Source organism: Dromaius novaehollandiae, unplaced genomic scaffold (assembly GCF_036370855.1).
Source record: "Dromaius novaehollandiae isolate bDroNov1 unplaced genomic scaffold, bDroNov1.hap1 HAP1_SCAFFOLD_30, whole genome shotgun sequence".
Lineage (NCBI taxonomy): Eukaryota > Metazoa > Chordata > Aves > Casuariiformes > Dromaiidae > Dromaius > Dromaius novaehollandiae.
In genome coordinates this window covers 3,551,796-3,566,092 of record NW_026991333.1, presented here as the reverse complement: position 1 = coordinate 3,566,092, position 14,297 = coordinate 3,551,796, and the positions used below count along the sequence as shown (strand labels likewise).

At 52.3% G+C, this 14,297-nt stretch overlaps 1 protein-coding gene across 1 annotated transcript; it reads right to left on the bottom strand.

Moving 5' to 3' along the window:
* Positions 1-549: 549 nt before the first annotated feature.
* LOC135325853 (olfactory receptor 14C36-like) lies at positions 550-1,476 on the bottom strand. Its single transcript, XM_064503820.1, has one exon. It carries the CDS (start codon positions 1,447-1,449, stop codon positions 550-552), a length of 900 nt encoding a protein of 299 aa, XP_064359890.1. The 5' UTR covers positions 1,450-1,476.
* Between the last annotated feature and the right edge of the window lie 12,821 nt (positions 1,477-14,297).

Here is a 14,297-nt window from a genome sequence, read left to right as displayed (position 1 = left end):
CACATGCTGTCCCAGGAGATCCCCTGTGCTCTCTGGGTGGATCCATATTCCCTTCCAGAAGGACGGTCATCTGTCGCCAGTCCTGTAATATGGGAGACAGTCCCTGGCAGATACCACTTGGCCACTCATCCACCCCGGGGGCACTGGCCACTCACAAGTGACAGCTGACTCCAGCCCTCATTCCCAAGCACATCACCCGATGAGTTCATGCCCCTCAGCTGATACAAAAACCAAGCACAGCAAAGGGCCTCTTGGGGTGCAACTCCCTGAGCACATTCTTGGCCCCAGCTGGGGAAGAAGAGCCCAACCTTCAGGCACTGTACTGAGGAAATCCCCTTTTATTACGGAGATGCTACCTGGGAGGCCAGCCCTGACACAGAGACAGGCAGATTTAGGGAAGGCCTCCAGGTCAGAGAGATGGGCTTTGTGCTGCTGGAGAAGTGGGGTGAATTCAAGCATTTACAAACATGATTGTCGCAGAGAGAATGCCCAAAGCATGAGAGTTGCCTGAGATAAATTAGAAATCACTCGTGAGGTGAGATGGACAGTTCATTGCTGCTGAAACAGTACTAATTGAATGAGTTTCTTCAGTGTGTCCTTGAGCTCCTTGTTCCTCATGCTGTAGATGAGGGGGTTCACTGTTGGAGGAACCACTGCGTACAGGACAGCTGCCACCAGATCCAGAGATGGGGAGGAGATGGAGGGAGGCTTCAGGTAGACAAACATTGCGGTGACAACAAACAGGGAGACCACGGCCAGGTGAGGGAGGCACATGGAGAAGGCTTTGTGCCGGCCCTGCTCAGAGGGGATCCTCAGCACAGCAGTGAAGATCTGCACATAGGAGACAACAATGAAAACAAAACATCCAAAGCCTAAACAAACACTAACCACAAGAACCCCAAGTTCCCTGAGGTAGGAGTCTGAGCAGGAGAGCTTGAGGATCTGCGGGATTTCACAGAAGAACTGCTCCACAGCATTGCTTTGGCAGAGTGGTATTGAAAATGTGTTTCCAGTGTGCAGGAGAGCATGGAGAAATCCACTGCTCCAGGCAGCTGCTGCCATTTTGACACAAGCTCTGCTGCCCATTATGGTCTTGTAATGCAGGGGTTTGCAGATGGCAATGAAGCGGTCATAGGCCATGATTGTGAGAACAGAATACTCAGTTGACAAGAAAAAGGCCAACAGAAAGACCTGTGCAGCACATCCCGAGTAGGAAATGGCCCTGGTGTCCCACAGGGAATTGGCCATGGATTTGGGGACAGTGGTGGAGATGGTGCCAAGGTCAAGGAGGGAGAGGCTGAGGAGGAAGAAGTACATGGGGGTGTGGAGGCGGTGGTTGCAGGCTATGGCTGTGCTGATGAGGCCGTTGGCCAGGAGGGCAGCCAGGTAGATGTCCAGAAAGAATGCAAAGTGCAAGAGTTGCAGCTCCCAGGTGTCTGCAAATGCCATGAGGAGGAACTCATTGAAGGTGCTGCTGTTGGACCTTTTGCTTCCTCCAAGCATGTGTGACTGTCCAAAGAAGAAAAGACATTAAGAAGTTAGGAAACTTTTTTAAGTAAAAACCCCCCAAATCATCAAGTTCTTATAAAACCCCCCCATACTGCCTCTCCCTTTACTGAGAGGATCTGTGTGTAGCACCCTTCCTTGAGCTCCACTTTGCACTGCCTGGGTGTGCTGAGAGGATCAGGGGCCTCTGTCCATGGGCTCCAGAGGAGTCAGCCCTGCCATTCAGTAGTGGGAACATGGGAATGGGGGTGACCAGCTCTGACATTTGCAATTTCTCTCAGGTGAAATCCCCTTGTCATATGGAAGGGCTCTTCAGTGTCTTCAACACCAGTTCTAAACAATGAAGGTTGAGGAACAGAGTTTTAACGACGTTTTAATAATGCTTATCTTCTTTGAGATGCTCCTGTCACACCTGGGGAGTGTTTCTCAAGGGCAGAAATTCTTAGCATTTCTACTGTGAATCCTGAGAAAAACAATTCATTGTCTCTTTGTGCAGAGTGAGCACAGCTTGTCTGTCTATTAGCCTTGTTCCCAGCTGTCCTTTGCTCACACCTCTTTGAGCTGGAGGATGATCAGTCACCTGTTACCCCAAAAAGAAACCAGCCACTGCTGAGAGCAGAGGAGTCCAGTTTCAAACTGTGGAGCACCAAACTTCTCACCCTTTCTCAGGGCACCAGAGCGAGGTCTGCACACTCCCCCGCTAGCCAAGGACACACAGGGCTCTTTTCAGCTGCTCGTATACAGCTTCCCACCACCATTTCCGTACTCTTAGCATCTCTGCAGCTTCTTCGGATGTCTTTGAGACATCACAGAGATGCTATGAGGCAGCAGTTCCCTTCCGGAGCACAGCTCAAAGCCGGGCATTACATGGCAGGGAAATGGTCAAAGGACAGTTAGGACAGAAGATGGGCTCTCCTTAAAGGAGGGTGAGCTCATTTCACACCCCTATCAACTGCATTTCCTGGAGCTGCACAGGTACAAAGGAGCCTGAGGACTCGCAGGGCAGGTGTCTGAACTGCAGCTGAAAACCCACCAGCCCCAGGGACCCCGAGAGAACAGAAGCAGCACGGACAGGAGGGGAAACAAGGAGCAACACGATAATCCTGCTGCAAAGGGAGACAAGGAGAGAGAGAGACAGACAGACAGGCACCTTGGGAAAGCCTTCACCTTCCCCAGGTGCACACACTGCCTCGCAGACGGCAGCATTGCAGGGCAGTCGCTCTCAGCCCCTTTGCCAGGCAGCATGAAATGGGCCCGTGGCAGGAGAGATGCCCCTCTCCTCTGCTGCAGGTCTGGCCACAGAGGAGGTGGCTCATGGCCTGGACTCCATGGCTGTCAGGGCAGAGGCTCTATGGGGTGGGAGAGGAGACACGGGGGGCTGGCTCGGAGGAAGGTGTCTGTATCGGAGGGACTGACCATGATTTGCTCCAGTCCATCTGCCCATGGCGATTCTGTTTGCAGTTCCCTCTCATTCCCTGCCCGTCTCTGCTGCCTGCAGCTGTCCCTGCTGGCAGCTCTTTCTCTGTCCCAGCGTCTTTTCCCCGCTGGTGCTCACAGACCCCATCCCACCCTCTGCATGCTCCGTTCTGCCCTGCAGAGACTGCCTGGGACAGGGCATTAGGTAGGGCTATCTCTGTGTTTGCAGGTCCTAAGGAGCAGGTCAGAAAAACCCTCTTGAGGCCATAAAGGTGGTGCTGGTGCTGTCTGTAGGCTGACGTGGGGTCGAGGGGGTTTGCTGAAGTTTCTCACAGACCTACTGATCTCTGGGAGTGAAGGTCTGGGAGTCCAAGTTCCTTGCAAAACCAGAAGACTCTTCCCTTTTTTGCCCCTGCCAAGATTAGGATCTAGTTTTTCTAGGTTTTTTAGTCCTAACTGGCTTTTACCAGAAAGGAAAGCTCCATCCCTTTCAATTAGCCTTTTTCTGACCTTTCTCTGAAAAGACCCTCAGACATGTCCTGTGCATGAGCTACAGTACCCCTGAGCCATGTAGCCCCTTCTCGAGGAGAGAATGAACCTGTCCTGTCAGAGGTCGCTGAATTTGTGCCTGAATCTATCAGCTGTAGAATGGGATGGGTTTAGAAGATCACTCCAGGAACCTCAGTAGTATTTCCCTGCAGCCAGAGACTTACCATGCAAAGGCTGTGAAGACTTTTCCCACAACGAGCTCTCCTCTGTCCTCCCACTCCACACTGCCGTTCATTTCTCTCTCTCATCTCACCTTATGCCAGCAACAACAGGCAGTGCCCGGAGCCCTGCTGCTCTTTGCAGAGGAGCTGCTCCTGGACCCAGCAGTCTCTCAGCAGTGCTGCCAGGTAGCCATGACCTCCCTCTGTCCCAGGAGCCTGGTCCCACTCAGCAGCAGAGGCCCAGCAGAAGGCACAGATTCTTCTGTCCCTTGTGCTCCCTCCTCCTGGGAAATGTTCACTGAAGTAGACTAAAATAACCATCTGTGGTGCCTCTCTAAATAATGCAGAGGGACCAGTTACAGCATTGTAATTTCTCTCATCAGAGCCTGGCCATGCTATGGTAACTGCTGAGCCTCACTTTCCCTAACACTGACCTGCTATGCCTTACGGTGATCAGCCTGTGTACCCCTTACAGTGCGGTTTATTACCGAGCCAGAATATAGAATTTAGGCGGGAATTTAAGACTCACCCTTTCGGTGCCTCCCGTTGCTGAAGATCCCAGGTCAACTCACCCGATGGCGCCAGATGATCGTTTGGAGATGAGAGGCCCCAACAGTGGTGGCCTAGGGTCCCACCTGGGGTGCCAAACTGTTATGGAAAGTTAGGCTCAGCAGTTACCATAACAGGGTCCGACCCCAGGTTCTCACTGAGACAGAAGTTCGAAGCCAAATCGGAACGAAATAAATTTTAATAACATACGTGCAGTAATTACAGATCAAGCTGAGTGCCTTCGAAGAGGAGGGGACCCCAAACAGGGAAATCCCTGGGCAACTATACCCTTACAATCTAAGTTCCCCCACCCCTGATGCAATAGTTCAGACCAATAGTAATTTTTAGGTCTGGGGTCTTCCCGTTCATTGTTGGGTCCTTTCATTGTCTCTAGGCGGGCCACCTCTTTTCTTATCTCTACGGTTGCAGCTTCTGCTGTCGGCTGTAAGTTTCTTCTCTTCCAGCCTGAACCCGCCCTGGGGCCTTCCTTTATGTAACTGGGTAAAAATTCAACATATTTTCTCAGTGCAGCCTAAGGCTTCAGCAAATTTAGCTGCTAATGCTAAGCAAGTATTATCTAAGTAGTGTTAACTCATGCATGTTTGCACAAGCATAAGGGTTCATCTCTAGTTCTCTTTCATGGCCTAATGCTAAGCAACTAACTCTAGGCAGCTTCAGTCCAATATTCTTTAACAGGTCAGCTATGAGAGATGGAAACGTCCCCCTTGGGAAGACCCTATTTCCATGTCCTAACTATACAGGACACCTAGACAAGGACAAGGAGGAGGTGATTTTCCCATGGCTCAGGTATTGATCCAGATGAGTCAATCTGGGCATCACATGACAGTTTAGAGGCCCCTGGAATGGAGTGGGATTCAGCTTCCTCCTGTGAACTCCACAAACATGCAGGAGGTGGGATTCCCTTTGCCCAGCCTGAAGTGAGCACAACAGAGATGGCTGCATGCAAACTCCTTGTCTGTGCTCCCATTATAATCCCCGGAAATGGAGGGTGGAGTTCAATTGCATGGCAACACCTGCTGCCATTTGAAGATACAGAGGTCCAAGGCATGTGCCAGTGTCTGCTTGCTCTGATGGAGCAGCTATGAGACCTACATCCTGCTGGAGACCCATGTGGGGCCAGGTGGGGAATTTCCCAGGCAATGTGAAATGACACCAGATGCCTGCTACCACTAGAGCTCCACTCATTATGAAGCTGAGTCAAAAGCAGATCCCTACACTGAAAACAGTTGATGTCATTCAATGCAGGTGCTTCCTTTAATGACAAAAATAGGCCTGCAGTCCATGTCAGATTCCTGGGGCATCCCGTACAGACACATGTCTCTCACCGATATAGCATGGGACCTACAGGAAAGCCAGGCCCTTTTGGAGTGCTTGCTGGGCAAGTGTCCCAGGGCCTCTCAGGTTTCCTACCTGTGCCCAAACAACTGAATCCCGTCTACTGCCTTTAGGCAAAGTCCATCCCATTTACATCCAAGAATGCTTCATAAATGAGAGGCCCATCACACCAAGGTCTCCACTCATGTCCCTGCACTCTTAAAACCCTTCTAGCTCTCCTCTCTCTGAACGGCTTTTCTCTCCCAGATGATATGAACAGGGACTGTGGTAAGCATGTCCACAGGCTGGCTGCATCACAGGCTTTCCAGGCCCAGGGACTTTCTCTGGGGCACCTTGTCCTCCCTGGAGATCAGTTCACCTATGTCATAGGCCCAAGGTGCTGCGGGGTCAGCCTGGGCAGCAAACCCCTCTCCTGCCATTCCAGCACGGCCCAGCTCTGTTTCCCCCCGACCTTGGGCACTGCAGGCTTTGCTCTGTTAGTGGGAACCTCATGTCACCATTACATTGCCACCTGCCATCTATGCCAGCATGTCTCTGCTCTTTATCAAAGCTTTTGCATGCAGCAGGTCCTTGGTAACAGGTTTGCCTCTGGCAAATCTCCAGTCGGTGCCACAGCTGAGGTGCTGAAATCAAAATATATGCAAACAAATACAGGCACAGGCAAATGGAGATGTACAAGCCGTCACAGGACTGCCACAGCTGAGATGTGGTGGGATCACTCCCATGACTTGAGTGCTGTGATGGTGGGTACAAATCCTTCAGGAGAGACTGAAAGGGAAGAGGAGGAGGGGGGATGCCCTTTGTGTGAAAGCGACGCTCAGATGCATGGAGCTCTTCCATGGGATGGACAAAGGGAGGCAGCTCTGGAGGGCAGAAGAGCTCAGGAAAGCTGGCAGATCATTAAGGACAGCACCCACAAAGCCCCACCAATGCTCCATACTGACAGGTTGTAAAACTTGTAGACATCTCCGGACCCTGGCTTGGCTAAACAGGGAACCCCTGCCTGAGCTCTAGGGCAATAAGGCTGCATAAGGGAAGAAAGGAGAGGCTGCAAAGGAGGAATTTAGAAATACTGTCCAGCAAGGTCGGGATTGTGTTAGGGACATCAAAGCTCCCCTAGGATAGACACTTGCAGGGTATGTCATAAGCATGAAAAGCTGCTACTGCTTCAGTAACAGTGAAAGAATAAACAAGGAAAATGTGGGCTCATGGCTGCATGGGGCAGGAACTCTAAAAACAGCAGATCCAGGCAGGTCAGAGGAACTGAATGCCTTCTTGGCTTCACCAACCAAGTCTCCTAGGCTGTTGTGCATAGAGTCAGGACTCCAGACAAGAAAACCCACCTGAGGGCTAAGTGAGGGGTGATTTACAGGAACTCAACCCATACAGATCTGCAGGACTGGATGGGCTGCATGGGAGGACATTGAGAGAGCTGGCTGCTGCCATAGCAAGGCCACTCACTATCATCTTGGAAAGGTTGCAGAGATCACGGGAGGTCCCAATGACCAGAAAAAGGAATATGTTGTGCCCATCTTCAAAAAAGTCCATGAGGACAACACAGGCAGCTGCAGGCTGTTCAACCTCCCTGGAGTGAGGAGTGTGTCAAGGAGCTCTTCATCTTGGATCACCTTTCTGAGCACATGAAGGAGAAGAAGGTGCCTTGCAACACTCAGCATGGATTTCCTGCAGGGAAATCATTCCTGACCAACCTGGTTGCCTTCTGTGATAACAGAACTGTACTTGTAGCAGAGCAGAGAGCAGTCATTTACCTTGTTTTTAGGCAAGATGTTTGACACTGTCTGCCACAATGTTCTCGTATACAAGTAAGGCATCATGGTAGGCTACAGTAGACATCCAGATGGGTGGAAAGCTGGTTGGATGATGGAGGTCAGATGGATTTTATGAATGGGTCAGGCTTTACCGAGGAGCCAGTGACAGATGGAGGGCGCAGGGGGATCTATACTGCGACCTGACCTGTCTAACAGGTTCATCAGTAACGTGGAGGACACACCTCTTATCTGAGTTGAAGCTGAAAGCTAATGGGGCAGAACAGTCAGGTGCTTGAGGGCTGCCATTCAGAGGGACTTCAGCAGGCAGGAAGAATGGGATGTCAGGAACTCTGTGAAATGCAACAAGGACAAATACCAGCTTCTTCACCTGGGATAGACCAACATCCTGCAGTGATATGGGTGGGAGTGTCTGGCCAGGCAGCAGCTCTGCAGAAAAGGACGTGGCAGTCTTTGTGGGCAGGGAGCTCAACATGAGCCAGCAGTGTTCCCTGGAAGCAGTGGAGGCCACAGCATCCTGGGCTGCATGAACAGCAGCATTGCCAGGAGACGGAGGGAAGTGATTATCCCCCTCTACTCAGCACTCCTCAGCGCACATCTAGATACACCATCCATTAAGGATCCCCTGTAGAAGAACGCTGTTGATCACTCAGAGTTCAAGGTGTTTGGAGGCTGGAGCACTTGCCCTGTGAGGAAAGGTTGAGGGAAGGGGGCTTGTTCAGCCTGGAAAAGGGAAGGGGTTTAGGGGGATGCGTAGCAGCTTCCCAATTCAAGGTTACTGCCAAGAAAGAACCAGGCTATTTGCAGAGATTCATGGCAGGAATCTTTGTCTCTGTGGAAGCATAAGGGAGCTGGGCTTGTTCAGCCTGGAGAAGGGGAGATCTAATAACAGGCTGCCCATACCTACCAGGAGGTCATCAAGAAGATGAAGGCAGCCTTTTCACCACTGTGTGCCATGGGAGGAGGAGGCCCAGTGGGCATTACCTGAAACAAGAGAGATTCAGGCTAGGGATAAGCAAAAATATTTTACCCATCCAAAGAGTGAAGCACTGGGGCAGGTTGCCCAGAGAGGTTGTGCCACCTCCATCCTCAGAGGTTTTCAAGTCCTAAATGACTAAAGCCCTCAGCAACCTGCTTGGAGCTGACAGCTGAGCCTGCTGTGAGAAGCAGGTTGGGCTAGAGACAACCGGAGGTCCCTTCCAGCCTGAATGATTTTGCATTTCCTTCCATCCTGGACCTTCCCTTGTTGACCTTAGGGAAAACATTCAGCTTCCCCATGGCTATGCTCATTTCAACCGTTTCCAGCAGTTCCTTTACAACAGTACCACCTTTATTATCTGTAGTGTCCTGCAGTTGGTGATGCTGTTATCCTGTCAGAGGCATGGCAAGATAGGATGAGCCATCTGCACGCACACATTCACAGCTGACACAAAGGAGCTTGAGTCGAGAGGGACCTTAAGAAGCTTGGAGATTAGGCCAAGAGAAACGTCCTGAAGTTGTGCAAGGAGAAGCGGCAGGTTGGGCCTTCGGGGAGTGACCCTGAGGAGAAGGGCCTGGACATCATGAGGGATGCCATATGAGCCCATGGTGCATGCTTACCACAGATCCAGCCAGCTGCATAGGGGGCTGCATTAGGAAGCGTATGGTCTGCCAGATGAGGACAGTTTTTATCCCCCTCCACTCAGCGCTGGGGTGGCCACATCTGGAGAATAGTGTGTCCACGTGTGGTACACCCAGTGCTGGAGGAATGGGGAGGACCTGGAGAGGGTCCAGAGGTCTGCCAAGATGGGGGTTTGGGTCATGCAGCACATGAGCTGTACAGGGAGGCCGAGGGACCTGGGCTACATTATCGTGGTGAAGTGGAGGCTAAGGGCAGTAGAGTAGCAGCCCGTGAGTGCTTGAAGGGTGATTTAAGGAATGGTGGCCCTTTTTTGGTAGTGGAAAGCAGCATGGGAAGGAGAAGCAGCCACAATCTTCAGCTTGAGAGGTTCAGAATGGATGTTAGAGAAAGAAATGCCCCTTGAAGGGTAGTGCTGTGGTGCAAGAGGTCAGGCAGAGGGAGCCTGCGGTGAGGCCCTGGCTTTGTGTTTGAAGGAAAAGCAAGGGAGGGTGGAGAGACATCAGCAAAGGTGGGCAGATCCCTGGGTGAGAGCAAGGTGGGGAAGCAGGCTGGGTGTCTACAGGCTGCAGTGGAGCAGGTGCAGGCATGGGACAGTGTAGGACAGCCTGGGGTGGAGAAGGCCAGGGGCACTGCCAAGGCTGAAAGCTTCCGACAGGACTGAGATCTTTGTCCTCTTGGCTATGGCTGCTGTACCTGCCACTGAGGCCTGCCAGAAGACACCATGTCCTTGTAGTCCAGGGCCTTGTTTCCTCCTCCTGCTGGGGGGGCCTGTGAGGTGCCATCTCACTGTCCCTCACTCAGTGTGGCACACCCCCACCCTCACACTGCCCCCACAAAGAGCCCTGAGCAAAGCGTGAGGGAAGGGATCACCCTACTCAGGGGCTGGGTGTCAGTGATGGCCATGTGGTATGATAAAACACATCCAGGTTTTCTAGGCATCAGAGCTACTCGCACATTTTCTCTACCTACCTGTAATAACTGCCTCTGCTCTCATCAGCCCCTGGGGAGGCTGTGTGAGTAATGGCCCTCAGGGGGACCCATACTCCAAGAAACTTTGGGATTTGCTTCTGAATGCAACTTCTTGAGAGGTTGGTTCATTCTCCTCTCAGAATCTGATCCAGGGACTCAGCACTAAATACCCCTGCTGAGGGGTCACTGCAATGCAAAAAGCCCTAGGGAGCCACGTCTATCTCCATAATTTCCCTCAGTTCTTCAGATCTGGAGTGGCTAATTGGAGAGGTTTCAGGAGTGTCTTTACAAGAGGAAGATATCAATGAGCACCTAGAAAAAGACAAAATATTCCGTCTTTTAAAGTTTTCTTTACTTTTCAACTTACAGAACAAGTGATATCCACATTCTCTGATTCATAGTGACTCCGAGGGTCTCCCAATGAATCCTGATGTGTGAGAAAAGCAGGATTTTTGACAGGAGACGTGTACAAACAGCCTTCCTCCCATCTCCCCAGCCCCACCATTTCTCTCATCAGCCACTGGGGACCTACATCACCCTTGTAAAAATCAACCCTTTTTTCCACTGGAGTCTGTAGCTGAGTGTTACAGCCTCTATGCACCAATTCCCACCTGCTTTCCTTTGAGAACTAGCTGCAAAGAGACATAGGAGGATAATTCTGAGCTGTGATCAAAACAACAAAACATGATACATTTGAATGAAAAATAAAATACACTCCTACTCCTACTACTTTCCTCTCACTCACTGATCATATCTCCACTGCCTGGAGCTTTTCCTCCTGGCAGCTGTTTCTCTGCCCCATCTCTTTTCCCTGCCAGCGCTCACAGATCCCATCCCACCCTCTGGGCACTCAGTCCTGCCCTGCAGAAACCTCCCAGCAGCAGGGCACTGCCCAGGGGCATCTCTGGCTTTGCAGGTGCTAAGGAGCAGCTCAGACAAACGCTGGTGAGGCCAGGCAAGGTGATGGTGGTGCTTTCTGTAGGCAGAGCACTGGGTGAAAGGATGCAATGAGGTCCCTCACAGAACTACTGATCTCTCACTGTAAGAGTCTGGGAGCATCAGCCTCTTGTCCAAACCTCACAGCTCCTGTCCTCCCCCATTGCCCCCCCCCCCCACCTCCCACCTCCTGCAAAGAGTGGGAAACTGGAAGCAGAGACTCAGGAAAGGTCCTTCTCTTTCAGGGAACCCCGGTCATGGCTGTCTGCTTGAAAAGGTCCCCTGGAAATATCCTGGGGGTGAGGGAGATTGGAGAGCAGCCCTGACCCCCGCAGCACCCTCTCAACAGGAGGATGAAGCCGCCCTTCTCGGGGTCGCTCCTTCCACCCAGAGCTTCTCCCTGCAGCGCCCTGGGCAGCTCCCTGGGCAGGCTGAGTGCTGACCCTCTGTGGCGGACAGGACTTTTGCCTTAAACATTTCTTGGTACATAAGGTGCAAGCAAACCATAACCCCGAACAAGCCATCTGTTCCCGGCAGAAACAGGACTGAGCTGCTGCGACCCCTGAAATGGTCTCCCTGCGACCATTCAGGACACACCGAGCCTGCGCTGAACCAGGGCACGATCGGGCAGAGACTTTGGGACCTGGACTGCAAATTACTGCCGCTTAGCACAACTTTTATAAAACTTGCTTAGCATGAGTAGCTAAATTTGCTGAAGCCTCAGGCCGCACTCCCTAGTTAGTGAGAAAGGGCCCCAGAGCTGGTGCAGACTGGAAAGATAAGGGAGTTACAAGCAGTTTGCATTCCTATGCGTCACACTCCGGGAGGGAGGATGTCCAGGCTTTGAAATAAGGCCTGCTTGGGCGCCAGGACCCTGGGAAACAAAGCCTCCCCTCACTGCTGAAACAGTGTTAATTAGGGGGGGTCTGGATTATATCCTGGTCGTCAGGACCTTGGGAGATAACACCTACTGTAACTGCTGGGGCAGTGCTAATTGCTGGAACAACACCTGTTTGTCAGGGCCTTGAGAAAGAAGGGCAGAACCTGAGGAATCAATAAATATTTGTCAGCAGACACCGTAGCAGTAAAGATAAGGGAGAAAAGCAGCCTGCCTAGGAACAATGATGAGACCCAATAAGGGAGCAGAAGACCCCAGACCCAAAAATTACTAGTGGTCTGAACTACTGCATGAGGGGAGGGAAACTTCATTCGAAAAGCTATAATTGCCCAGGGATGTCTTTGTTTGGAGACGCGCTCTCTCTCTCTCTCTCGTCGGAGGCACCCAGCTTGAGCTGCAATTCGAACGGAGTCAGCAGAACATCATTGGCCCCGGAGTGGTGGTAGCTAGCTTCTTCTCTCCTTTTCTAACTTTTCTCTATCCTTTTCCCCTTATCCTTGTTCTGTTCCCCTCTTCCCTTCGCCTCCGCTTCGCCTTCTCCCCCCACCTTTTCTCCCCACTCCGTGGAAAATAAAGTTAAAAGGTTCTACGATATTTGACTGGTTTTAGCATCTTAATCTCATCCTTGGGATCGTAACGAACCCCCCCGCCGATATTGGATCGGGACACCCTCGCAGGCGGCAGAGTCCCCGCCCCGGGCACACAGCACCCTGGGTCGCAGGGACACTGCTCTCAATTACAGCCCGCGCACACCTGGGGACACTCCCTGGCTTCACACCCCAGCACCGTCCCTGGCAGAAGGTAGCCGTGATGGCCTGTCCCTCTGACGGTGTGGCTGGGAAGCCCTGCTCTAAAGCACCACCTGCTCCAAACAGGAGGAGCTGGCAGAGCCGCCCTGACAGACCCTCTCAGCTGTGGAAGGTGCCAGCTTCAGAGGAACCCTCTGGCAGCCACAGCAGCAATGTTGCCCTGCAGCCAGAGACTTACTGTGTTAGGGGCTGGGAAGATTTCTCCCGGCAGGCAGCTCTCAGCCATCCTCTGATGCCCCACTCTCTTCAACTTCGGAGACGTCCATCTCGTTCTGGCCCCTGCAGGCAGTGCCCTGAGTCCTGCTTCTCCAGGAAAAGGAGCTGCACTTGGACAGAGCTGGCTCTCTGCAGCGCCTGCCAGGTTGCCATGGGCTCCGGCAGCCCCAGGAGCCAAGCCCAGCTCAGGAGCAGAGGCCCAGCTCATGACGTGACTTTCTCTGTCCCCTGGGCACCCTCGGGACCTTCCTGCAACTCCAGGGCTGACAGTTCCTGCAAGGCAGCAGGGTCACCCCTGGGAAATAGCCACGGAAGTAGATGAAAATAATCATCAAGGATCCCTCTCGAAACAGTGGAGAGACTGACTCTAGCATTGCAGTTGTTCTCACCAGAGCATGGCTATCTAAGAGAGGTGGAAACGTCCCACTCTGGAAAGCCCTGCTCCCATCTCATAAGAGCACAGGCACAAGAAGGGAGTTGGTTTGCTCATGCTTCAGGGATGATTTAGAGGAGTTAATCAATACATCTGGTGCTCACTGTGAAGCCCCGGGGTGGAATAGGATACAGTTCCCTCCCGTGCTCTCCACAAACTCACAGGAGGTGGGATTCCCCTTGCCCAAGCTTAGTGTGCACAAAATGCCTGTCTGCATGGCAGCTCCTTGTTTAAGCTCCCACTGGAATCAAGGGAGATGGAGGGAGGCACTCAGCTGTCCACACACACACACACCCCCTTGGACATCTGAAGGGCTGGAGGTGGTCCAAGACATGTACCACTTTCTCCTTCCTCTGATGGAACAATTATGAGACCCATATGCTTCCAGGACATCAGCTGGTTGCCAGGTGCAGAATCTCCTTGGCCATCTGAAATGACACTTGATGCCGACTACTGCAAGAGCTCTGCTCACTCGGAAGCCAAGACATATGCAGATCCCGAGATTGCAAACAGCTCATGCAGGGCCATGTCAGATGCATGGGGTGTCCAGCACAACCACCAGGTTTCTAGCAGGTACAGCACAGGACCTCCAGGAAAAGTCCTTGCTGTTTTGGAGTGGTGGCTGGGCAAACACCCCAGGGCATCTCGCATTTCCTGCCTGTTCCCAAACAAGGGATTCCCACCACTGCCTTTAGGCAAAGTCCATCCCATCTACATCCGAGCATGCTGCAAAGATGGAGGGCACACCACACCAAGGTCTCCACCCATGCCGACCCTCTCAAACCCCACTAGTTCTTCTCTCCCTAAACCTTTTCTCAGCCCTCATGCTATGAACAGGGACGGTGCTAATGCTGCAGCCACAGTGTGCCTGGCTTGCAGGCTGTTGAGGCCCAGGGACTTTCTCAGTGGCACCTTGTCTTTCCTGGAGATTTGGTCACCTCCATCAGAGTTCCCAAGGTGCTGCAGAGCCAGCTCAGGGACCAAGCACCTCTCCTGCCACAGCTGCATGGCCAGCTCTCTTTTTTTTCTGGCTTGTGAACAGGTATCACCATGACAAGTCTGCGCTCAGCCCTGGTGCCACAGCTGAGGTT